The following is a 25,119-nucleotide window of genomic DNA, read 5'->3' on the forward strand; positions in this document are numbered from 1 at the left end:
GTCTCCAGATAAAAATAAAAAGGGCTGGGGACGTGGCACAGTGGTTAGACGCCCCTGGGTTCCATCCCTGGTAGCAAAAAAATTAAAAAGTCCATACAACAAATTACAATAAACATTTATTAAGATGTAATTTTCACAATATTTTAATTCTGTTCTGAAATCAATCTACAAATCTCTCCACATAACACCAAAGCCAGTGATTTAATAAATAAGAGGAATGTACAGATCACTTTGCAAAAAAAATAAAAAAGAAAAGAAAAAATAAGCCAGATAACATTTACATCTATAGATCAGTAGAACCCACCTCCCAGGGCACATGGAACTCACACGGGCCGGGCTCGCCTCCCGCCGCACAGACCAGACCACGCAGACTGTGCCAAACAAACTGAGCGCACAGAAAGCCGACCACCAGACAGCACACCTCGAGTGTGCGCCATGGCGGGCACCACACAGTGGGGCTTCCAGCTGGGAAGAGAGAACTTGGCAAGGTCCTAGGCATGCACCCAACCATCACAGGAATCGATCTAGTCACAGGGACACAGGGACGACGCTGTGGAGAACTACAGTGAAACCTCAGGAGCTGCAGAGACGGCGGGGGGGGGGGGGGGGTGCTTGGCAACATCAAGTTTAACCCTTCTCTGTTTTACCTGGCAACCTATTTCCAACTGAACACTTAAATTCAAGGTTTTGTGTTCAGCCGACTGGGCAAACCACAAACCAGTTCTGTGCTACCCGAGAACTGGTTTGGGGCATGGCCACCTATGGGAATGCAGGGTGCTGAGCGGCCCCAGGTACCAGGTCCTACTCCACGTTGACAATTTTAAGGGGACTGTGTTGGGTCCTGTAAAAAGCACACAATTCAGCTATTCACAAGCAAATAGCAAGAAGTCCAAGCAGTCAAAGAGCCAAAAATAAAAGTTCCCCAGGATGATAATATGCCTTTTAAAAATCCACGGCCTGGCAAGCGAAAAGGGGTAGGGTGGCTCAACACTCAGGAGACTTTGGAGGTCCCTCTAATGCAAGATGGATGGCAAGAGCTGGCTTTGTGACTGGCAGACTCAAAACCCACCAGGAGAAACTATCAGTGTCTACCTGGAAGCCAGATGTCACTCATCAAGGCATCTTAAGAACTAGCAAGAAGTGCACACAGTGCCACACGCCTGTAATCCCAGCAGCTCAGGAGGTGGAGGCAGGAAGATCACAAGTTCAAGGTCAGCCTCAGCAACACAGTGAGAACCTGAGCAACTTAGACCCTGTCTTGAAATGATAAATAAAAAGGGCTGGAATGTGGCTCAGTGGTAAATTGTCTCTGGGTTAAATCCCCAGGTCCTAACAAACAAACAAACTAGCAAGGATTGCGGAGAGGAAGCATTTCAGGATGCCCCTGGCCACGAGGCACAGCCCTGTCCCCAGACGCTATGGAGAGTCATCTCCATGAGTCATTCCTAACCCCCTGCAGGCCCGCTGACCCCAGGACCAACGAGTGGCCGGAGCAGGTGTCACTGTCCCTGAAGAAGTTCTGCTACGGTTCTCCTGGCCTCTCACCCAATCCCCATGTTCTCAGTTCCCATCTGGTCACTTCCTGGCCAGCACCCAGGCCCGTCCCAGTTTCCCATCCCTCTGGTCGTGACCCATGTGGCCTAATGGGGACCCATATTAAAATTTTCCAATGGCAGCCACCTCCAGGTACTATCACCAACCACTGGTGTGGAGGAAGCCCTGGGTACCATCCACTAGGCCAGTTTTCAAGACGCCCCGTGGCTGTACTTCAATGCCAGAGACCACAGGGAGCCACGCACAAAGCAAGAGCTGGATAAGGCCACCAGGTGCTGGGCAGCGCTCTGGGCCAGGCTTCTGCACCCACAGCAGCTCCAGATGCCCCACCCAGGTGGCCACCCAGACCCAGTGCTCCAGAGGTGGCCCCCTCTTCCTTTCCTGGGCTCCTTTCTGTCCTTGGTAAAGCGAGTACTTACTGTGATACTGAAGCTCTGGGAAATAAACACTGGTTAACTTTGAAATATTTAAAAAATTGACCCTTAATCATGACAGAGTCGTAGCAGTTGCCATCAAAACGGTTTTTTTTTTTTTTAATATCACATTCAGTGAAGTGCTGCACTAATATATTCTACAGGCCTGACGGTATAAAAAGGTCTCTCCTCGAGGCTATGAGTTATGGTACAAAAATACATTTTTTCACATACAAAAGAGAGAAGAAAGAAAGAGATGTTGGGGGGAGGCCAGATACTCTACAAGGTTCCACGAGTGGGGTTAAGAATACACCCAAATAGCCAGGTGCAGTGGGCACGCCTGTGATCCCAGCCACTCTGGAGGTCACAACTTAGTGAGGCCCTGTCTGAGGTTAGTGAGGCTGGGGCTGTGGGTCAGTAGCAGAACACCGCTGGGTTCAATCCTCAGTGCCAAAAAAAGGAATGTACTCAAACAAAGCAAAGTTTATGCACTAAAAACTATTCAAAAATTTTCAGGCCTGGGCCTGGGCCTGGGCCTGGGGCAGGGTTGGGGCAGGGGTAGGGGGGGCAGGAGGGGTGGAGGGGGTAGGAGGGGCGGTGGGGCCTGGGGCTGGGCTGGGGCAGGGCTGGGCTCAGTGGTGAAGTGCTTACACAGCCAGGAGCAGGGCCCTGGGTTCCACCTCAGCACCAAAACCCAAGACAAACCTTAAACCTACCATCTCAGGGTTTCTATCAGAATTTCAAATAATGTTCTACCCTGAAATGATACTGGTTAATGATAGTTTCTTCATTAAAAACGAAGACATCTTTTACTTGAGTATATCAAACTATAAAAGTGGCTTCAGAGCTGATACGTGGCCAAATTGAAGAAAACACTGTGTGCTTTCCACAGTGACTTTTGGCCTCGCCCCGCCAGCACCCAGAGGCACGCGCCTTCCGACTGCCCAGGAGTTAAAAAGATGATGGCTCTAGAGTGGGAGGAATGTGGGCAAAGGTTGGGGTGGATGTCACACCTGGACCAGGGGACAGCTCAGGCATGATGACCTCAGGCAGAGGAGCCCCTGCAGGGCAGGACCCACCAGCACTGTGCACAGAACCGACCAAGGTGTGCAAAGCCATCTTTGGGTACCACAACCTGGCACAGCCAGACGCATGGCACAGCCAGACGCACGCAAGGAAACAGGCCTACAAGGGCCTCAGGCTGCATGTATAAGGGGACAGCTAAACAACAAAACTGGATGCCAATCAATACAGATTCGCCCAAGCCAGCCCCAGAACAGGGGTGGGTCCCAGGAAGCGAACCCAAAGCTGGAGTCTGAGTCGGGGACACCTTGGGGACAGACCTTCAGATGCACCCTCTGAAGCATCTGCCTCTGCCTCCCGGTACTTGAAAAGGAAAAGGGAGGGTCACTGATGCACAGCTCCGAGAGTCGGGCATACACAGTGCATTCCAGATGGCACCTGGGGCCTTGTGCTCAGAGCAGAGGCACCGCCACACAAGGCTGCGTGGGCCCAGGGAGGGGCACAATGTGCAACTGCAACCCCACCTACTCCAGAGCCTCATCCCGCCAGGGCTCATCACCTCGCCCGACAGGGTCCAGCAAAGGGCGAGTCCACCAGCCCCCATCCCGCGCCTCGCCTGGGATGCCCCAGCCGTCCACTTGCAGTGTTCCCCGCTGCCCCAGAGCCCACCCAAAGGATCCTGCACAGATAGCAACCAACACGTGGGTTGTGAAGATTTCCAGAAAAACAATTCTGATCCCCTCCAGGGCCTGTTTCTCCTGAGAACGGGAGAAGCAGCAGCGGCAGGACCGGAAGACGGTGCAGTGGTACCAGCCATGGCCTTCACTTGTCCCCCAAGATCCCAAGTCACCTGGGCAAGATGGGCCAGGGGATAGACGCCCTCGGGGACAACGCCCTCGGGGACAGCTCTCCCACACAGGCCTCACCCCCAAGTGGCAAAGGCAGGCGGCTCCAGGCCCCTGCTCGGCCTGCAAGGCTCCACCAGGCGGCTTAGCGCCAAGTCCCAAATCCCTGAGCTTCTTGGCTCAGTCCGTGCATTCTCCTTCCAGAAATGCTGAGGTTAAATGCATTACGACACAGGGGCAGGAAGACCCGGGGCTCCCACGAATGATGGTTTCTTCATTTAGAAAATACGACTGACAGGACTGGCGGGGTTCCCAGGATCCAAGAAGTTGAGCTCCAGTCTCAAGCTCAACTGGCCCCGCTTAGAAGTGACAACACCCACCCACCAAGTCCACATCAGCCACCAGGACACACAATAAAGCTCACAGTCCTGCACCACAAAGAGAAAGCACAGACCTCACCCACCACCGGAACGTTGCAGAAACAAACACTGGCATTTAAACTCCTCTAAAAAGATCAAATTAGCATATTCTCCCCTTCAGTGTGAAGTTCTCATAAACTTGACTCAATCTGCCCTTGTTTAAAAACCTTACAAAAGATGTATTTAAATGCTTGAAAAAATTAACTTTATGTTCTATGCACAGATAAATTTCTCTTACTGTACAGCTAATAGGGTTATATCCTTTGTTTAAAAAATATTTTCTCTACTAATGACACATGGCATGTAGTCTATGTAAATGGTCTCGCATCCTTCTTGGACCGGGTCCTAGGTTGACACGCGGTTAGAGACACCTCACCAAGCGGCTCCTGCGTGCACGGTGTTTATTGAGACTGCTTGGGGGCTGCTGCTGCTGCTCTTCTCCTCCTCTTCTGTCTTCTGGCCGGCGGACCCAGCCGGCCGGCTGACCTTCACTTGTCCTTGGAGCGGTCCAGGCTCTCCAGCACCCTGTTGAGGCGGATGTTGAGCAGTCTGACCTGGTTCTCCAGGTGCTCGAGCTTCTCCTCCACACTGGGGCCCGGGCTGCTGCGCCAGTAGAAGCCCATGGGCCCGGTCATGAAGTACACGGCCACCACAAGGCAGAGCGGCAGCACGGCGCTCTCGGGCTCGCCCTCGTACTTGTGCAGGATGTACACGCAGGACATGGAGAACAGGAGGACCCGCACCACCCAGAAGAAGCGGCCGAACACCAGGTGCAGGATGCTGAAGGTGAAGCCCAGGGTCAGGGACAAGAACCAGTAGGCCAGGAGGACGACGCCCACCAACAGCAGGGCTCGCGCAGGACTGTTGGCCACAGAGGCTGGGCTGAAGTACTGGGAGAGGCTGGAGACTGTGAACAGAGCACAGGACAGGCCAGTTAGTCCCCGGGCCAGGGCTTCAAAGGCGCCTGCGACACACCAAAGACCCGCGGTGAGTCACGCCCTGGCCTCAACACTAAGCCCTGTGGGAAGACACAGGAGAGCCCTCCTGGGACCTCCTGCAAGGTACAGGCCTAAACACCTCCCGGGGGCACGCAGCTCAGTGGTGCAGCACTTGCCTAGCGCGGACGAGGCCCTGGGTTCCATCCCTGTGCTGCAAAAAAAGAGAAAGAAAATGGCATTAAAATGCCTTAACACTGGGCAGAGCCTATTAGTCGTCCTTCAATTTCCACCCTAGGCTGGTGCACAGCTGCCTAAGATAGAGACTTCCCAGCCTTCTTTACAGCTCTGTAACTAAGTTTCTTGCCAAGAGGAGGTAAATGGAAACTTCAAGAAGTTTTCTACAAAAGGAGCAGACAGGTGCCCTTTACCACCTCCTCTCTCTACCTGATGGAATGGATTCAATGGCTAGAGCTGGAGAAGCCATCTTGGTCCCTGAAGAAAAGGAAGTTGCCTATGGAAGGGACAAAAAAATAGAAGGTGTGGTGGCCTGAGGCGCAGCAGAGCCACCATACCTCCCGACCACCTATTTGTGAATGTCACGCACAAGATGGAAACACACCATCTTGGCTAGGCCACTGTGACTGAAGCCTCTGTTCCTCTGGGCCTGTGACTCACATGTGGGGTTCCTGTAGGAATGGGGTGGAGGCTGGGGCGGGGTCAGGGCAGAGCACTCGTCTAGGCTTGTCTGCCTGGGTGGGACCCTGGGTTCCATCCCCATGCAGGGGGTTGTGGAACGGAGAAATGGGAGCTCTGTGTGCCCAACTCAGATAGAAAGTTGAAAGAAGAGAGGAACATCCCTACTGAGACCGCCTTGGCCAAGCGGCCCTCCAGCGTGCCACCTCTGCCCTTCTCTCCACACTGACTACTTTTCCAGGCTGAATCATTTGGAAAATAGACGCACCGAATCCCACCACACATCTTTCTTTCTTTCTTTTTTTTTTTAGAGAGAGAGAGGGAGAGGGAGGGAGGGGGAGAGAGAGAGGGAAAGAGAATTATTTTTTAATATTTATTTTTTAGTTTTTGGGGGACACAACATCTTTGTTTGTATGTGGTGCTGAGGATCGAACCTGGGCCGCACGCATGCCAGGCGAGCGCACTACCACTTGAGCCACATCCCCAGCCCCTACCACAACACATCTCTCAATACAGTCATGGTCCTCCCCAAAGCCACAAAGCTGAGGTGACTCCAGGGTAGGGCTCCGATTTCCCAGTTACCCAGGAACACATCTAGAGCTGCTTCCTCCCTGCCCCACAGGGCCACTACTCTGGCCCCCTCTAACCCAGGAGTGCCATGGCTGTGGCCCTTGGTCGTCTCTGCAGGCCAGTCTCCCCAGAGTTCTGCACTCTGGCGCCGCCTGCTACTGCACGGAGCAGCTGACCACGCCCACGGCAGTCCTCTCCAAGGCCTCTCCCCCACGGCAGGCAGCCACCCTGAGGCTCGAGGGGGCCTCAGAGCTCCAGGGAAAACAGGACACCACACCGCCAACCCTGCCCAGGACATGGACTCGGCAGGGCTGTGCCAGGTCTGCACTGGTCCAGGGTGAGGCTGCTGCTGCTGCCGATCTAAGGGTCACACCCTGGGGTCCTGCAGCTTAGGTGCAATAAGCTCCATGTGTCTGGGGGTGGGGGTGGAGTATGTGGGGACATGCTGGAGCAGCCATCAGGACCCTGAGCAAGAGTGAGCGAGGGCCTCAGACCCGGGGCCCCCGTCTCTGATGCCCCTGCAAACGATCAGATCACCGCCCAGCGCAGGGCTCAGGCCCAGAGCCCACTCCCATGAACAGAAGCCCAACTGAACATGGGGGCCACCAGGACTCCCTGAAAGCCACAGTCCTCCACAGGAGCCTTCCTGGGCACCGCCTGGCCCTCAACTGCACATGGCCTTGGCCCTGGAGCCAACCCTCACACCAAACCCCACGGAGGAGGAGTCTCCGCAACTCCGGAAGCCCCTGCCCGGCCCTCTGCCCTCAGCAGCAGACCTCAGGAACCTCTGCTCACGTGGCCACCCAGCACCACCCACCAGGAGAAACTAGAACTTGGTTAGCAACTTGTTGGTGACAGCTAAGCCTTGATGAGATTCACTCACTTCCTAGCAACGATGCGCCATTGCAGGTGCTGGGTTCATGTCTCCTCCACAGTCTGCACTGAAATTCAGACCCTGAGTATGACGGCCACAGGAAGTTCTAGAGGTGACTGACCACGATGGGGCTGACTCTTCCCTCATGGAAGAGTCCCCAGGAAGCTGTCCAACCCTGTCCACCACGCGAGGACACAGGGAGAAGACGCTATCCGTGACAAAAAGGCCTTCACCAGATACCAAATCTGCGGGTGCCCTGGCCTTGGATTTCCCAGCCTCCAGAACTGTGGGCATCAGGCTGTAGTCCCCCCAGCGTAGGGGACGTTCTCATCGCACCCATGATTAAAACGACAGGCAAACTCAGGCGCCTTGCAGAACCGACAGCAGAGAGCGGGGGCACTCTCCTGCACCCCCAGGTCTCCCCACAGCCGGCCTGTGGGAAGAGCCCAGCCCCTCACAGAAGGCCAGCCACGCAAGCCCAGCACCCATAGAAAGAGCAAACAAACAGGCAGGACCAAGGTGCACAGGATGTTTAGGCCCAAACGATCGATACAAAAAAAATTACTCAAGTATGTGTTCAACCCAGAGGTGTCACTGGGAAAGGGAGCGATTCCTTGGAAGGGGCTCAAGGACCCTCCTGGCATCCCTCAGGGCTTACTTTGAGAACCACTGGACCAGACTACAGGTCCAAAGCCACATAACACGTGCCATGCTACCAAAAGACTACGGCAGGTGATCAGCAGATACAGACATCCGCAGAGGCTGGGTGTGGCTCAGTGGCACAAGCTTGCCTAGCATGCTCAAGGGCCTGATTCCATCCCCAGGACCCCCTGGTCACCTGCAGCCAACACGGCCACCCTACCCTCTACACCCCCGAGCTGCAGCAGGAACAATCATGTCAACCAAGGGATGCGCTCAGAGGCAACCTCTCAGGGACATGGTGGTGCACACCTGTAATCCCAGCAGCTCAGGAGGTTGGGGCAGGAGGACCATGGGTTCAAAGCCAGCCTCAGCAACTTAGAGAAGCCTTAAGCAACTCCACGAGACACTTTCTCTAAATAAAAAATAAAAAAAGGTTGGGAATGTGGCTCAATGGTTGAGTTTCCCCCAACCTCAATCCCCAGTACCAAAAACAACAACAACAAACCCTAAAAGAGGCCACCTCACTCCTAGCTCTTCCAACCCCTGACAGAACACCAGGACCTGTGATCCAGCCAGAGCCCAGGGATACTGGACTGGCTTTCTAGAGCTGACACAACCAAGTGACAAACCCAGGGGCTTAAAGCAACTGACGCCAGTTCCCCATAGTTTGGAGGCCAAAGATCTGAGCTGATGCTCAGCGGGAGGGCAGGACCCCTCCTGGCTTCTGTGCTTGCTGGCAAGCATCGTGAGCTGCCCCCGCTGCTGCCCCCGCTGCGTCTCACATGGCTTTCCCCCGGGGTCTGCCCATCGTCTATGCCCCTCTCCCATGAGCTGTGCCCAGAGAGCCAATCCAGACCAGATTCCAAGACCTGGCTCGGGTCGAGCACCCTCATCCAAGATGCCTGGGACCAGAAGTGTTTTGGATCAGTTTTTTTCAGATTTTGGAACAGGTGCGCAGATTTCACCAAGCTGAGCACCCCTAGTCCATGTACCCTAGATCTCAAATGCTCCAAAACATGACACAATTTTAATATTATATTGGTGATTAAAAGTTTCAGATCTCAGGGGCTGGGGTGTGGCTCAGTAGGCAAGTGTGTGCTTAGCACACAAGACACCTGGGTTCCACCCCAAGCCTTCAAAAGAGGGGGAAAAGAAAAAAGGTTCAGATTTCAAAACATGACTTTGAACTTTCTTTTTTTTTTTTTTTTTTTAAGAATTTTTTTAATATTTATTTTTCAATTCTCGGCGGACACAACATCTTTGTTGGTATGTGGTGCTGAGGATCGAACCCGGGCCGCACGCATGCCGGGCGAGCGCGCTACCGCTTGAGCCACATCCCCAGCCCTGACTTTGAACTTTCTGTATGGGGTGCTCAGCCTGTACCTGAAAAATGTGTGATTTCTATGCTGATTACAAGTTGAGAAGGTGACATTCTGACTCTATTAATAAAAATACCCTCTCAAAACTAATTTCACCATTTTTTTTTTAATCCTTTACTAATCAGAACTTTCTTGCAGTGCTACGAATTGAACCCAGGGGTGCTTGACTTCTGAGCTGCATCCCAGCCCTTTTTATTTTTTAATTTGAGACAGGGTCTTGCTGAGTTGCTGAGCTGGCCTGGAACTTGTGATCCTCCTGCCTCAGCCTCCTGAGTTGCTAGGGTCATAGACATCCGCCACCACCTGGAAAACTCAATGCCGTGTTTGCTCCTTTTGGACTGCTCTGGGCCACCCCCCTGAAAAACTATGAAGGAAACCAGCCGACGGTGCTCAGAAGCCCTTGGTCCAGCGCGTTCACCTCCAGCCCACAGTTTCCAGGGAGCATTCTGTGCACGGAGACTTTTTTGCCCCACGGCCTCCTAGGGCCTCCCAGTGCCCTGAGGTTTGTGAGTGGAGCAGAAAGGACAAAGCCGGAACTTGGGGAAGCCTCTGCAGGTGGCTGCTCTGGTGCTCGGCCATGGCCAGGGGCATGCTCCCACACTGTAGGTCTTACAGGTTCTTCTCCAGGGCTCCCTGACTAGGAGGGAAGGCCCAGAGGCTGACCTCCAGGCAGCATAGCGAGGACTCCTGCAGCATTGCACGCGATTGCTGCGTCTGGGGCTGTGTTGGCTCAGCCAGGCCCCAGGGGCTGAGCACTGCACGGCATCCTCAGGAGGCCCATGCTGCCTGGCTCCCTGATGGAGCAGCGAGGCGGCCTCCTGGAGGCTGGGGACTGATGGCAGAGCGTGACCAGCGCACCCCCGAGCAGTGCCAGGGCTCTGTGAGCTCCCGGGTCTGAAATCAGAGCTGTGCTCCCTGTGCCCACCTGGTGACAGCTTGGGCTGCCTCACCCATCTCCTGTCCTGGATGTGTCTGCACCCAAACTTCCCACTTCTTATGGGACAACTGTCGAAACAGCGAGGGCCAAGCGAATCCGAGGTGACCTTCCCAAAGCTTGCTCACATCTGTACAGACCTGTTCCCAAACAAGGGCCCACTCACACGTCCCAGGGACACAAGGCCACCCCGACTGGCGAGACCACAGGACTGACAGTCTTCCTGCCCTTAGTATAAACAGAAGGCCCCTCTGTGCCAGGCAGAGCCAGCAGGTGGGCAGGACACAGGCCAGGCTGAACACGCCCAGGGCAGCCCCCGGGGAACATCCGAGTTAGAGTTTGCATGTGGGGCATCCCTTGCTCCCGTCCCTGCAGCAAGGTCTAGAGGTGAAGTGATCATGAGCGCTGTGGGGTGATCAGTCCATCCTGGTGGGACAGCTGGGTGGGCAGGGACTTCGGTGGGAGGGCCGGGAGCTGGGCCACGGGGGTCCCCTGGACGGCTGCATCTTCCCCGAGCCCCTTCCCACCCTCCGCTTCCCGGCCACTGCAAGGTGAGCAGTGTTCCCACTGCCATTCCACCAGGTGTTCTGCCCCCCTGGGCCCACAGCTATGGAGTCAGCCCACCAGGGGCTGAACTCCTAAAACCAGGAGCCCAGAGTGAGCTTTCCCCTGTCAGCCGCTCCTGTCAGGTGTCTTGGTCACAGCAATGACAGCTAACTGGTGCGGCCTGCTTGCCTGCTAGAAGCCCGGCCTTTGGTACGAGTGGGCAGTGTCCATGTGACCAGCCCCATACAGACCCGGGTGCTGACCGTCTAATGGGGCCACTGGAAGAGCACAGCTTACGCAGCCTCAGGTGCACAACCCACAACTGAGGGGTCAGTTTGTCCTGACTGAGTCAAGGGGGCTCCAGAAGCCAGCATTTGCTGGGCTCCCCAGGCAGCTTCTCTCTCTAGACGTGCTTGGTGTCCTTTGGCTCTAGTAGAACAAGCTGTGAGGATACTGCTAGGTGGAGTCCTGCAGCTCTCCTGGTGACCACCCACCCCGGAGGCGACCGCAGACTCCTGATGGAGTGAGAGGCCATAGCAGGGCCATGTGGCAGAGGTGGGAAGAGGGCCTGCCCAGGGACCCCCCAGATGGCCCACTGCCCAGGGCCTGCGTCCCCAGGATGGCCGGGAGCCGGCACCCCGCAGGCGAGCTGGGAAGAGCTGGACAGAGGCTTCATGCTGACGCAGGGGACACCATGGGAGACCTCAAGTGGGAGAAGGGCATATGCTCTGGGCATAAAACCCAGCATGTAGTAGGGCCGTGCCCAGGCCAGCTCCTGAAGCCGTTGGATGAACACTGAAGGCTTTGCCACCCACCCTGCCCTGGGGAGAGGGGGACAGTCACCCAGGAAGGAAGGCACAAGGATGCGGCGGCCAGACACAGAGCCCCTCACCACCTTGCCCTACCACCGGCCAACCCTAATACTGAAATCCTCGCCAGAGGGCAGCAAGGGCCGGAAGTGCCCCAGACCCTCCTCCTGGCTGAGAGTGACTGGCACTGCTCAGGTGAACCGCGCGGCACCTCGGCCCAGCAGGCCGTTGGCCACCCGCACTCCCGCTGGCTGCGGCAACACGGCCCTGCCCCTGCCCCGCAGCACAGGGCAAATCCAGGTGCTGTGGTGGTGCAGGAGCCTCCTGGGCCCAACTCCCAGCCATGACCTTGCCCCTGGACTCAACAACCCCAGCAGCTGCACCCCAGCAGGCCCGGGGGTCCCCACGACCCCTCAGGTGTCCTGATGATTCTGTGAGTGCCTGATTTTCCATGAAATCTCCCTCCCTAAACAATTAGCTTTTTTTTTTTTTTAATGGATCCCAGCAAACCAGGTCTCTATGATTTGCCTGGGAACTCCCCAGAGGGCATGACCCCCTCATGCCTCGTCCCATAGGGTGCCTGGGAGGTGAAGGTCTTGATGGTCACTCACATGCACAGCTGCTGAAATGAGAAGATTCACTAGCAACGTCGGTTCTCCGCCTTCAACTTTCCCACGCCGGGCTGACAACGCACTCAGGGCTGACACGGCACCACTGGGCCACATTAAGACAGCCCTCACCTGAGTGTCCCCCACACCTACCATCAAGTCCAAGGACATCCAGGAGCTCCATCCAGACTTTCCACAAGGTCTCCACGAACATGTCCACTCCCAGCACGAACCTCTCAGTCAGCCGGGTCAAAAACTGCAGAAACAAGAAAATGGTCTCTATGAAGTTGGCCATGGCACCACCATCGTCCTAATCTGGTCAAGAAGTGAGTGCTGAGCTCAGGAGATGACACCTCCACAGGAGGGTGAGCCACCCAGATGGAATGAGAGTGGTTGAGAAGCCCGGGGAAGAACTTGAACTTGGCGTGAGTGGACAGCAGGTCAACTGCTGAGCAGGATCTGGCAACACGCAGCTTCTCCCTTCCAAGGCCAAGAGGCATTTCTAGGGGATGAGGCCTCAAAGCAGCAGCACTGTGACTGCCATTGCTCCAGCAGTCCTGCTTACTCTTGGCCAGGTCTCTGCTCCTTTGCCTGGTTTTTCACTTCTAAAGAGTGGGAGTTTCTGGGGCTAGGGTGGTGGCTCAGCAGAAGAGCGCTCGCCTAGCACGTGCGAGAGGCCCTGGGTTTGATCCTTAGCACCACATAAAAATCAATAAATAAAATGAAGGTGTTGTGTCCATCTACAACTAAAAATACATAAAGTGAGAGTTTCTGTCCCAAACCTAGTTCACCTGGAGGTTGGCCCTCCGAGGGAGTAACTCTGACATCAAGAGGACAGATTCTTTAAACTCCAGCATGACAGCTTCCTGGGAGCAATCCTCCCACCTCAGCCTCCCAAGTAGCTGGGATTACAGGCACCAGCGGGCACAAGGTGTGGCTTAACTACAGTACTTTAAGTTCTCGAAAGACTAGGAGAGAGGGGTGGGGTTAGATCATCAGCCAGGAGAGCACAACCTTCGGTCAAGTGAGCTCGGCCTCACTTGGGCAGCCACGGGATACCTTACAGATTTCTATGTCCCCGGGCTTCAGGGCTCCAGCTGCCAGGTGAGGACTAGCACCCACCTCGCCTGGTTGTGGCAAGCACAGGGTCAATGGTCAGAACTCCCGCTAACACCCAACATTCCAACAGAAGCCCTGACCCCAAAATGTCCTGTGAGGCCGTCCATCTCTCAGCCTTGAGAGACGACCCAGCTTCTCAGCACACAGCACTGTTAAGTGATGCTTGACACACAGTAAACGTCAACCAAGATTGTCCACTCTAAAAAAGAAACTGTCTAGCGGTAAGCACCTGGCCGTCTGTCCCAGGACCACATGGACGCCCACCAACAGCAGATGAACAGTGTCCCACATCTGACGATGGGTTACCCCAGGGCCGGGAGGAAGGAATGAAGCACTGATTCACACCACATGGGGGACCCTCAAGAAGTCACACCAAAGCAGCAGGCACAAGGCCACACGCAGTAAGACTGTCCGCGCACCAGGAACCTAGAACAGGCAGATCCAGAGGCTGGACACGGCTGCCAGGGGCTGTGGGGAGAGAGCTGAAACTCAAGAGGGCCTGAACCCAGCTCCGACTTTCCCATCATCCCCATGAGCAGCACCCATTCCCCTCCACCCAACCTAGGCGGCCCTACTCTGCTGTCCTGTGCAGGACTGCCCTGCCCTGCCCACTGCACACGAGTGTCCCCACAGCAGCGCTTCCTGCAGGCCGACCTGTCACTAGAGACCATGTGGCAGGCTCACCCTCGCAGCAGCAAAGCCCATAGCAAAGCCCACAGCACAGCCGAGGGGCACCCTTCCCTCAGGGTGCCAGACAGTGCTTCACCCACAGGGGACCACAACGGGCCATGCTGGGCCATCTGCAGCGATTCTGACGACTCATTCAAATGGGGGGGAACAAGAGGCTTTTGTGAGGAAAGGTGGCAGACCCCTCGGTGTCACTAAGTGTCCCAGCAGCAGGCACCATGGGGACAAAGGGCATTGCTGCTCACACCACTGAGCCTGCTGGCCTCAGTTTTCCCAGCTGGAAAACGGGCCGGGAGGATCCAACACAGGACCTGCCAAGGCCCCAGCCTGGGGCCTGGTGCTCAGCAAGAGCCGGGAGGTGGCCTCTATCAGACCCCGCCTTGGAGAACACCTCCGGTGCAACCCGAGCCTGCCACAGGTGCTGAACCTGAGGAGCAGGTGGGTCCAAGCAGCACCTGGCAGGGCAGGAAGGCGCGTCCAGGGGAGGACTTTCCCAGGGCGAGAAGCGCCCACCTCCCCTGCGGCAGGGTGGGCGAGAAGACGGACCTGGTGGAGGCCCACCTGGCACTGGGGGGCCCTGTCCCTTCCGCAGGGCTGGCCTGGCTGCTCCCTGGAGGCACCTGGTCTGGATGAGGACAGGTGTGCCAGGGGAGTGAAAAGCCCTCCGCCGTGCCCCCAATTCAGGCATTGAGCCCCTAACTCCAGGGCCACAGGTGTGGCCTCAAAAGGTGACTCTTTGGAGTCGGGATCCCTTTATAGAGACGATTAAGGTTAAACTAAGGCATTGGTGTGGCCCGAGTCTGGCAGGACTGGTGTCCTTGTAAAGACATGAGGACAAAGGGACAGCCATGCGATCCAGAGAAGATGGTGTGGGGCCCAGGAGGACCCAGCTCCCTGCCACCTCAGTTCCAGCTTCCAACCTGGGGACACGCATCTCTGCTCTCCAGCCTCCCGGTGGGCAGCTCCGGGCGTGGTACCCAGGCAGACAGACTCCAGGGCTGGGGCCTCAGGAAGCCCCGGGTCTGGAAGCAGATCCATCAGAGACCCAAAGGGCCAAACTGAGCCCAGCCCCTAGCTCTGCTGGCCCAGGTGACAGGTTAAAGGAGAGGGAAGGCATGTGGGCAGGGGACCAGCTTCGGAGCCTGGCGCAGCACACCTGCTACCAACCAGACCAGACTCTCAGCCAAACAAAACAGTATTACAGCCAAGCGGAGGGCAGTAATCCCAGCCACCCGGGAGGGAGGCTGAGGCAGGAGGATCGAAAGCTCAAGGCCAAAAACAAGGCTGGAGGTGCACCCAGTGGCAGAGCCCTTGCCGGGCACATGGGGCGGGGGCTGGGTCCAACCCCAGCACCACAAATTCAAAAAGATTTAAGGGGGCTGGGGCTGGGGCTCAGCAGTAGAGCACTCGCCCAGCAAGTGGGAGGCACTGGGTTCGATCCTCAGCACCACAAAAAAAATAAATAAAATAAAGGTATAGTGTCCATCTACAACTAAAACACATTAAGCACAAAGACTTAAAGACCATATCGATCACATACACAAAGATTTTGTTTGCATTCTAATTCAAAGACTTTGTAAAAACCCTGTACTTCAGGGAAATCAGAAATGGATTTGGGGCTGGGGATGCGGCTCAAGTGGTAGTGCGCTCGCCTGGCATGCATGCGGCCCGGGTTCGATCCTCAGTACCGCATACAAACAAAGATGTTGTGTCCGCCGAAAACTGAAAAATAAATATTAAAAATTAAAAAATATATATATAAAAAAAGAAATGGATTTGGGTTAGGCAACAGGAACAGTTCTGAGCTGTGACAATGGTATCAGGGTGACGAATTTTACAAAAATTCACTGAAGACACAGATGGAAATACTTAAGATGACCTCGTCACTGTGTCTTGTGCTCTCTTTAAAATACTATTCCAGGCCCCCCCCACAAAAAAAAAAACCACCACAGGGGCTCTAACAGCAACAGAGCACTTGCCACCCTGGTGGTGCGAGGTCTTGGGTTCGGTCCATAGTACTGCAAAAAAAAAAAAAATTTAAGCAGAGGCTGGATGTCCCCAGAGTGGCAGGAAGGGCGGGGGATGGTGCCCAGGTACACGCTGCTCTCCTCCCTACCTTTGCCTACGCTGGACAATTATCAAAACAAAAAGTTGAAACAAGGGTCGGGGGTGTGAACTCCGAGGCCCCCACCAAGGGAGGGCCAAGGCCACTCGCACCCAGGCTCCTCAGCCCCCTCTGGCGCAGGGAGAGCAAGGCCACGCAGACAGTGGCCTTCCCATCCCATCTCCCTCCACCCCAGCACACGCAAACTGGCCCAGGGGAAAACCAGGTCAAGTGTCCCCTGGAGCGAGCCAGAGAGGGGTGAGATTCTCTGAGTGAGAGGTTTCCCAGGCATCTGAGGACTCACCCACAGAGGCCTGGGACTCCAGAGCCCAGGAGGCTGAGCCAGGAGGAGGGCAGCTTAGCAAGGCCCTAAGCAACTTAGCGAGACCCTGTCTCACAATAAAATAAAATAGCTGGAGGGCTGGGATTGAGTGGCAGAGCGCTTGTGAGACACTGGGTTCAAGTCTCAGCACCACATAAAAATAAAATAAGTAAAATAAAGGTCCATCAAAAACTTTAAAAAAAGGAGCTGAGGTTGTAGTTCAGTGGTAGCACGCTTGCCTAGCATGTGTGACGCACTGGGTTCGATTCTCAGCACCATATACAAATAAATAAAATAAAGGTCCATCAAAAAACTAAAAAATATTAAAAAAAAATTTTCAAAAAAAAAAAGGGCTTGGGACATGGCTCAGTGTAACAAGACCCTGTACTGAGGGGGGGGGGCGGTGGTGGCAGGAAGGAAAGATGGTGAGATAAACATAAATGGAGGGACATACATGTAGAACAAGAATGGCAGAGAAAGGGTGGTATAAGCTGAGGGGCTGCCCTGCCTCAACCAAGTGACCCAGACCCACACTAACAGGCAGAGGAGGGGCACAAATGGACACTGTGTGCCCTGAGAAGCTATAGATACACCCTCTGTAGAACTCTCGCCATAGACGTTGGCCCCAAGCCTGACCCCAACGAGGCAATTCAGTTTGACTTCTTTTTTGCACAGGGGATTGAGTCCAGAGGTGCCTGACCACTGAGCCCCTGGGATTACAGGCATGCACCCCAGTGCCCAGCCAGGCTGACATTTCCAGAGGCAGCCAGTCTGTCCAAACCACAGCGGCCCTCCCCTACCAGGATGGCTAGGATCCAAAGGCAGACAGTCGCAAGTGTCGACAAGAACTTGGACGGAGCCTCCTAGGTGGCTGGTGGGAGTGCAAACAGAAGGTCACCTGGGAGCCGGCAACGGCACTCCTATGTGAACATCCTAGGACCCTGGAAACACACCACCCAAAAATACTGCACGTGAACGATCATGGCATCATCAGCGACACAATAAATGACAACCCAGTGTGTCCACCGGTGGATGGATAGATGCACTGCCACAGCAGGAAGGAGGGTCTGACCCGTGCCAGGCATGAAGCTGAAGCCACCAAGAGTGAAAGACGCCGTTACACCGTTAGAAGGACCACGTACACGCCCCTGCCTGCGTCGGATGCAGAACCCATAGACAGCAAATCGGGGGGGGCGCCAGGGATGTGAGGAGTGACTATGAAGGGCAGGGGGATCTTCTGGGGCAATGTCTGCATCAAGCTATAACACACTAAGAACCACCAAATTTTCAGTGAATTAACTGAAATTAACTGCTCTATAAAGCTACAGTCCTCCAATGCGTACAACTGGTCTGTGGTTTTCAAAAATATCAATGTCCTAAAGCCCCTCCTGCAAAGCAGACACCCTTAGACCAAGGTTAGACCAAGAGGCATGAAAGCCAAATGCAATAGCAGTCCTTGGGGTGAGAAGTGGGGTTGGACTCGGGGCGCTTAACCGCTGAGCCACGTCCCAGCAGAGAGACAGGCTCTGGCCAAGTTGCTTAAATTGCTGAGGCTGGCTTTGAACTTGCAAGTGGTGACCTTGGAGGAGCTCCAAGGGACTTCCAGGGGATGGAACAACCAATTATATATTTTTTTAGTTGTTGATGGACTCCCCAATTGCTGGGATTACAGGCGTGTGCCGTGGCACCCAGCTCACTTAGATTTTCTGTTTTTTTAAAGTTACAAAGGAATTTGAATATGGACTGTATTTTTTAAATTATTCTGATACTAAATGGAAGTTCCTGGGTGGCGCAGCAGCACCGCGGCTCCGCAGGAGAAAGCACGGAGGTTCTCCAGGTTACTCCAAATGGCTTAGCCAAAACTAAAGCTTAAAGAGAAAAAAGAGAAACAGGTTTGGGGGAAATGAGAAGTGGCGAGTCCTGGTGAGGAGTTCACAGCGGTTCTTGCTCTGTTCTTTCAACATTTCAGTATTTTTAAATCTTCCCCCCAAATAGAGGCAGCGCTACCTTGAGTGTGGCGTCTTCCTAGGTGCACACAGGACAACTCGCCACCCCCAGGAAGTGGGCCCTGTCAATCAACCTCCACAGACCCAGCTCTGGGTGAGAGGAAGAGGACTGCAAAGTGTCAAGACACTATGGTCAACATGCTTTCTTGCAAAGAGCAAAAAATACCTCTTTACAAACCAACAAACAAACAAAGACCAAATGCTCAACAGAGAAATGGCACAGAAGGCAAAGGAGGTGCCCAGGAAAAAAAGCACCAAGGGCCTGTGAGGGCCAGGCCGTCTCTCCTGGGCACGACAAAACTCAAGTTTAATGGCACAGTTCACTGAGGAGGTCTGGAAGGAGTCCCTGTGTGTTTAGAGGACAACTTAAGTCACTTCTCTCCATGCTGAAAACAAAAATGGGTTGGGACTGCCCTTGAAGGACAGGAGCAGGTAAAACTAACTTGGGTCAGTAGTGACCTTGGAGGAGCTCCAAGGGACTTCCAGGGAATGGAACAACCAATTATATATTTTTTTAGTTGTTGATGGGTCTTTATTTTATTCATTTATTTATATGCGATGCTGAGAATTGAACCCAGTGCCTCACGCATGCCAGGCAAGCGCTCTACGTAGCACTGAGGCCCAGTCCCAGCACCTTATATTTTAATTCAAAGTTTAAAAAAATGCACAGAGCCTTTGATTCGACAGTCCCATTTCTACCAGTTTACCAATGACCTTGCCTTTGTGCCCGCAGGAGAGCAGGTAGAGACAGACCCTCACTGGGGTCCCTCTGGAGCGTCCCACTAGGGTGGGTTCAATCATGGCACATCTTCAAAATGACTTGGTATCTACAGTTCTTCAAAGAGAACAGAGCTAAGCTTTCTGTGCTGACAAGGTCTGGTCTTCAAAACCAGTTCTTTGTATTAAACAAAACATGGAAAGCAGCATTCACAGCGCCACCAACAAAACTCAGTGATAGGGAGGATGAGCCCTACCTAGCCTCTGACGGCCCCTAGGAAAGCAGGCAGGAGAGGGGGTGAGGCCAGGAGACACATTTTTAAAATCCTCAATTATTTGAAATTATACTCCATGCAACTACGGCCAAGGAGCCGGGGGAAGAAAGCAGTTTCTCAGGTCGGCACGCAGAATGCTCCCCCCCATCAATCCAGGTAGGCTCTCCGCCTGTGCTCCAGAGATCCAGACAGACTGCACACTGAACCACCTTTGAGCCTTGCCCGTGTCCAGTCCTGTCCCATCCCGTCCCAGCCCAGCCCAGCCCAGCCCAGCCCAGCCCAGGCGTCTACCCACACAGAACCTGTGCTCCTTCCTCCCAACCTGCCAGCGGGACACCTACACCCCCACCACCTTCCCTGGGCTCATTCCTCAAGCTCTTGAACACCTTTCAGGTACCAGGGAGTCTAGTTCATCTGACCTGCAGGACCGGGCTGGCTCTCCTTGGTCACCCTGCCCTGCCCATGCCAAGCCTGTTCTGCAGCAGAGCCTGGGCTCTTGCTGTCCCTCTGCCGGGGACACTCTTCCCCTGCCTGCTCCCTCTCATTCAAGGCCAGCCCCATTTCAGTTACTTTCAATTCTGCAGAGGTCGTGAGCTGGCCACTGACAGGGTGCCAACACGACTCCGCTGGATTGTGGGCAACAGAGTCACCCTCTTAGGCCGCAGCCTCCTCATCTGTGACAGAAACAACAACAGATCCTCTCTCAGGGCAGCGTCAGGCATGCTGAGCCTAAGCAAAGGTCACCCTCAATACCACGACAGCCATTTTACTTCCTTGTGGCTGCCACCCGACAAAAGTCCCCCAAGAAGGATTATTTGGTCTGGCTTGTGCTCTGCATAGGTAGATGCTGTGCTTTTCAAAACTGCAGTAAAATACATCTAACTGGAAATTAATATGTCTAACTATAAAATAATATACCAATCTGTAAGATCATACATCTAACTATAAATTCACCATTTTAAGCTTTTTTTTTTCTTTTGCTTCTAGGGATGGAATGCAGGGCTCTCTAACACTGAGCTACGAGCCTAGCCCCCCTCTATTTATTTATAGTTGTAGATGGACACAACACTTGTATTTTTATGCGTTGCGGAGGCTTGAACCCAGCGCCTCACACATGCCAGACAAGTGCTCCACCACTGAGCCCCAGCCCCAGCCCCCTTTATATATATTACTTTATTTTGAGAAAGGGTCTCACAGGCCTGCACCCCCTCGCCACACGGCTCATTTTAACATGTACAATTCAGAGGTACTAAGCATACCCAGTATGTGGCAGAGGCCACCACTATCTATTCCCGACTTTCATCACCGGAGGTGACCACAGTCCCCTACCCCAGACCCATGCATGACCTTTGTCTCTCTGGAGCTTCCTGTTCTGAATGGTTCATATGAACAATACCAGGGGCCACAGGGCCCTGCCTGTCCCTCTGGCTTCTGCTGGCTTCTGTGACTGCTTCCGAGGCCCCTCCTTCCCTTCCTATGGCGAAGCCACATCCCGCTACATGGCCAGGCCACGTTCTGTCCACCCCAACTCAGCAGAGAAATATTTGGGATATTTCCACTTTCTGGTTATTATGAAAAGTGCTACACACACTGGGTTTTGATAACTGTCATTTATTTACTTACGTACTTGGATGCTGGGGATTGCACCCTGTGTATGGTATTTGCTCTAACATGGGGTTACACCCCCAGCCCTTAATCATTTTTGAAAGAATGAAGGAACATCCATCTACTCAAACTTCCACCTACTGCAGCACACACCACCTCCTACCAGACAAATCCTTTTCATATGCAAATATTCCCTCCCATTGATCTAGCAATTATCCAGTGCCAGGTACTGTGACAACCTAACCTGTCACTTTCAACATTCCAATTTACCTCCTCTGCACAAATGAGAAACAGGTAAAGCAACTGGTCCAAGGTCACAGAGCTGGCAAGAGGCAGAGGCTGACATCCAAACCTAGGCCTGCTGAATAGCAAGGCCCGTGATGCCAACGGGGGTGGGTTTATTTCAGACTAGTCCTAGATTAGAATGTGTGGTGTTTCTCTAAACAGCCTCCAACTTCACAACCCACAAGGTAGGTCTGGTTCTAAATAGTATGCCCAGGCACCCTGAAAACTACAGCTGCTAGCAGACCCAGTTTTGCTTTCATTAAAATTAACAAAACAATCTCTCCGGCACCTGGCTGGTCTGGGCTATACACATGTGCAGAATAAGTCAGGTCAGCTACCTGTTGAGGTGGCACACACAGGGGACAGGGAAGGGTCAAGACAGGAGAAGGTGGGAGTGGGGAGGGTAGCTGGGCTTCATGCCCACTTTTTTCTGGGTCCAAGTCCCAGCTCTCTCATGCCCAATTCCCGTCTGTGAAATGAAAAGAGAACCTCACTCATTGAGCTGTTCAAGAGTTAAATGAGATGCAGCTCAGTGGTGGAGCATGTGCTTAACAAGGGCCTGGGTTCAGTCTCCAGCACCAAAAATAAGGACTTAAATGACTTCCTCTGTGAAAGCATTTGGCAATTGTCAGGCACCGAAGTGCACACCTGTAATTCCAACAGCAACTACAGAGGCTGAGACATGAGGTTCACAAGTTAAAGACCAGCCTCACCAACTTAGTGAGACACTGTATCAAAATACAAAATAAAAAGGGCCAGGGATGTAGCTCAGTGGTTAAGTGTCCCTGAATTGCTGGTACATTAAAACAAAACAAAAAAGGTACTTGGCAACTTTTAAGCAGATTTTCAAAGCCTTTAACAGACTTTGTTAGTATGCTCATCATCTCTAATGAAGATAAAACCCTGGTTACCCCAGAAGCTCCAACCACCAGATTCTCAGTCAAAATAAACTAGTTTTATTGATACCCCACAGGCAGAAACTCTTCAATATTCTGGATTTCAAGCTGACCTTAAGAGTCTTCATAAAAGTGTCAAGTGAGACATGGGGTTCCCTGGGGTTACCCTGCACAAAAGGCAGACTTCTTTTTGACCTAACACAAATGGCTGCTGTCTTCAAAATGGCTGAGCCACACTCCTGCCCAGGTTTGCACTGGGGTGTTCAGCCACACCTCTTCCTCTCTACTGGACACCTAGAGTTCTCTCCCCCAGATGGCTGGTCCTACAGTAGGGAGTCACTGGGCCACAATCTCTGCAAAAGGCGTCCACACACCCAGATAACAAGGAGGGCAGCTGCTGGTCTTCCTCATAAACTAACCTTTAATTTCAAGGAATAAGAATGGTGAGCCTGTTGGGCTTCCACTCCATCTCAAGGACCAACTTTGTTTTCTTTTTTAAGCCATGAAGTTTCTCCAGCAGGCCTACAAAAAATGTTGATTTGCGCCCTGATGAGGAAATGCCAAGAGCTGATATCAGCTTAGGGGCAATTCTGGGCCAGCAAAGTACCAGCTATTCATAATCACAACCTCTTAATGAAGGGGTGTCACTGCTCTCCCCATTTAACAGGTAAAGAAACGGAGGCTCAAGTAACTGAAGCCACAGCAGGGCTCCGAGCTACTCGGGAGAATCCCAAGTCCAAGGCTAGCCTGGGCAACTTAGACCCTATCTAAAAATGTCTGAAAATGCTGAAGGGCTCGGGATGTATGTAGCTCGCTGATAGAGCACCCCTTGATTTCATTCCCGATACAATAAAAAATAAAATAAAAGTGAAGCCACTTAACACCATCTTGAACCCAAACTTCTCTCTACTCCTGAAATCAGGGGGGGCCACGAGCAAAGGCATCGTCCACCCACAGCTGTTTCCGTCGACTTCTCCTTTCTGAGCCATCGCCGGCGAGCTCCGGCCTAGATGGGGCACTTGTCCCACCCAGCCCGAGGGCCGCGCGGGCGCCCCCTTGGCACCCAGGCCCCTGTCAGCTCCAAAGCAAACCCGGGGCCCGAGGAAGGGCCCGCAGCCGGCAGGTGCGGCCGCGCGGCTCCCTCCCTCTGCCCCGGTCGCGGCAGCTCGGCGGGGCGCGGCGGCGGCGCCTGGCTCACAGGGGCCCATTCAAACGCGGAGAATGAATGGGCGCGCGCGGGCGGCGTCAGCGCAGCCCCGAGAGGCCCGCCGCGCTGCCTCGGCCAGGTCCACAGAGCCGCGCGGAGCGCAGGGCGGGCGCGGGTAGGCCCGAGGCCCGACCCCGGCCCCGGCCCCGCGCGCTGCGGGCCGGAGACTGCCCGCCTTGCCCTCCCGGGCCCGGCCCGCAGGCCACCGAGGCCGCTCGGCCCAGGCCGGCCCCGGGCGCCAGGTGCGCGGCCGCCCGGCAAGGTGACCGCGGGCGCGGCCCCGGCGCCCACCTTCTGAGCCGCGCGCACGTTGTCCTCGCCGAACAGGCTGCTGACGCTCTGCGAGAAGGTGTTGACCGTGCGGCGGTAACTGTTCTTCTCGGCGCCGCCGCGGCCCCGCGCCCCCCGCGCGCCCGGGGCCAGCAGCCCGAGCAGCAGCAGCAGCAGCAGGAGCCCGGCCCGGGCCTGGGGCCCGCCCGAGGCGCACGAACCCATGCTCGTCCGGCGAGTGCGGGTCGTGCAGCAGCGTGAGGTGGCCGCGGTCTCCGGCCGGGACCGCGTTGGCGAGCGCACCGCGCCTCTGCCGCCGCCACCGCCGCAGCCGTGCACCTGCCCCGCCCCGCGCAGGCCCGGCCCCGCCCACCATGCGGCCCCGCCCACCCTTCCGCCCCGCCCACCCTTCCGCCCCGCCTTCCGTCCTAGAAGGGCCTGCGCGGTCCGCAGGGCCCTTCCTATTCTTTGGGAGGGAAAAAAAATGTTTCTAACTTTGCTGCATAAAGCAACCCATGTCTGCAAAACTTGCGACAGCCCAATAATGTAACGGCTCCAATTCATTGGAGAACACGAACAACATATGTATATGTCTCCCTGCATTTTTTTATTTTTTTAAATACTTATTTTTGTTTCTTTTTTATTTACTTATTTTTGTTTATTTTTTATTTACTTATATGTGGTGCTGAGGATTGAACTCAGTGTCTCACAAGTGCTAGGCAAGCGCTCTACCACTGAGCCACAACCCCACCCCTCTCCCTGGGTTTTCTATCATGGTACCCAAACACTGACCCCTGGGAGCATCAGTTCATTCAATCCTCCTGCCCTTACGGGATGAACTGCATTCAGAGTCACGAAATAGGGGAGAAGGGAAGGTTCTCTATAGAAAAGTGCAACCCAACAGACTACATCTGTGTGCGCTATACTGGGAAGGACGCACCAAGCAGAAAGTAAAAACAAAACAAACACCCCCACTTAATGTAATTCAGGACTCCAATCAAGAAGATTTCCTCAAATCTCAGCAAAGCTTCACGAGTGGTGTTCAAGCCAGTCTGTACATGGTGCTATTTCTATTCCTCATGGGATCATTTTTCCAGAACTCTTTGAAAAAAAGAAAAAAACAACTAAAAAATTTTTTAACACTTTTTGTATTTTTTTTCCTTAAGAGCTGTTTGAGGTTGTTGAGGTTTGAAACGCTGACTGTTTTTTGCAGGGGTTTCCACCAATTTGGAAGGCATTGAAGCTTGCACCTTTTCATGTACAGCATTGAAATTGTACTGTTACCGCTGTTAACCGGTGACGAGTCCTTGCTTCCCCAATGTTGAAGAATAACACCAGAGAAGCACGCCGAGGCAAGGTCAGAGTAGAAATTAGAAGTT

The 25,119-nt window shown here is 54.0% G+C and overlaps 1 protein-coding gene across 1 annotated transcript; it reads right to left on the bottom strand.

Annotated features, from left to right (window-relative positions):
• Positions 1-103: 103 nt before the first annotated feature.
• Bri3bp (BRI3 binding protein) lies at positions 104-24,036 on the bottom strand. Its single transcript, XM_046446296.2, has 3 exons — positions 23,762-24,036; positions 12,401-12,503; positions 104-5,161 (listed from the first exon to the last, which is right to left on the bottom strand). The coding sequence occupies exons 1-3, from the start codon at positions 23,963-23,965 to the stop codon at positions 4,743-4,745; spliced, it is 726 nt and encodes a 241-aa protein (XP_046302252.1). The 5' UTR covers positions 23,966-24,036; the 3' UTR covers positions 104-4,742.
• Positions 24,037-25,119: the final 1,083 nt, after the last annotated feature.

This window comes from Marmota monax, unplaced genomic scaffold (genome assembly GCF_021218885.2).
Source record: "Marmota monax isolate L192 unplaced genomic scaffold, Marmota_monax_Labrador192_F-V1.1 WCK01_AAM20220418_F8-fsc00092, whole genome shotgun sequence".
Taxonomy (NCBI): Eukaryota; Metazoa; Chordata; class Mammalia; order Rodentia; family Sciuridae; genus Marmota; species Marmota monax.

Coding starts and splice junctions, on each gene's coding strand:
- Bri3bp (XM_046446296.2), bottom strand. CDS start 23,965: ATGGGTTCGTGCGCCTCGGGCGGGCCCCAGGCCCGGGCCGGGCTCCTG. Junction 12,504..23,761: donor ACGTGCGCGCGGCTCAGAAG/GTGGGCGCCGGG, acceptor TTGTTTCTGCAG/TTTTTGACCCGGCTGACTGA. Junction 5,162..12,400: donor GGATGTCCTTGGACTTGATG/GTAGGTGTGGGG, acceptor CTCTGTTCACAG/TCTCCAGCCTCTCCCAGTAC.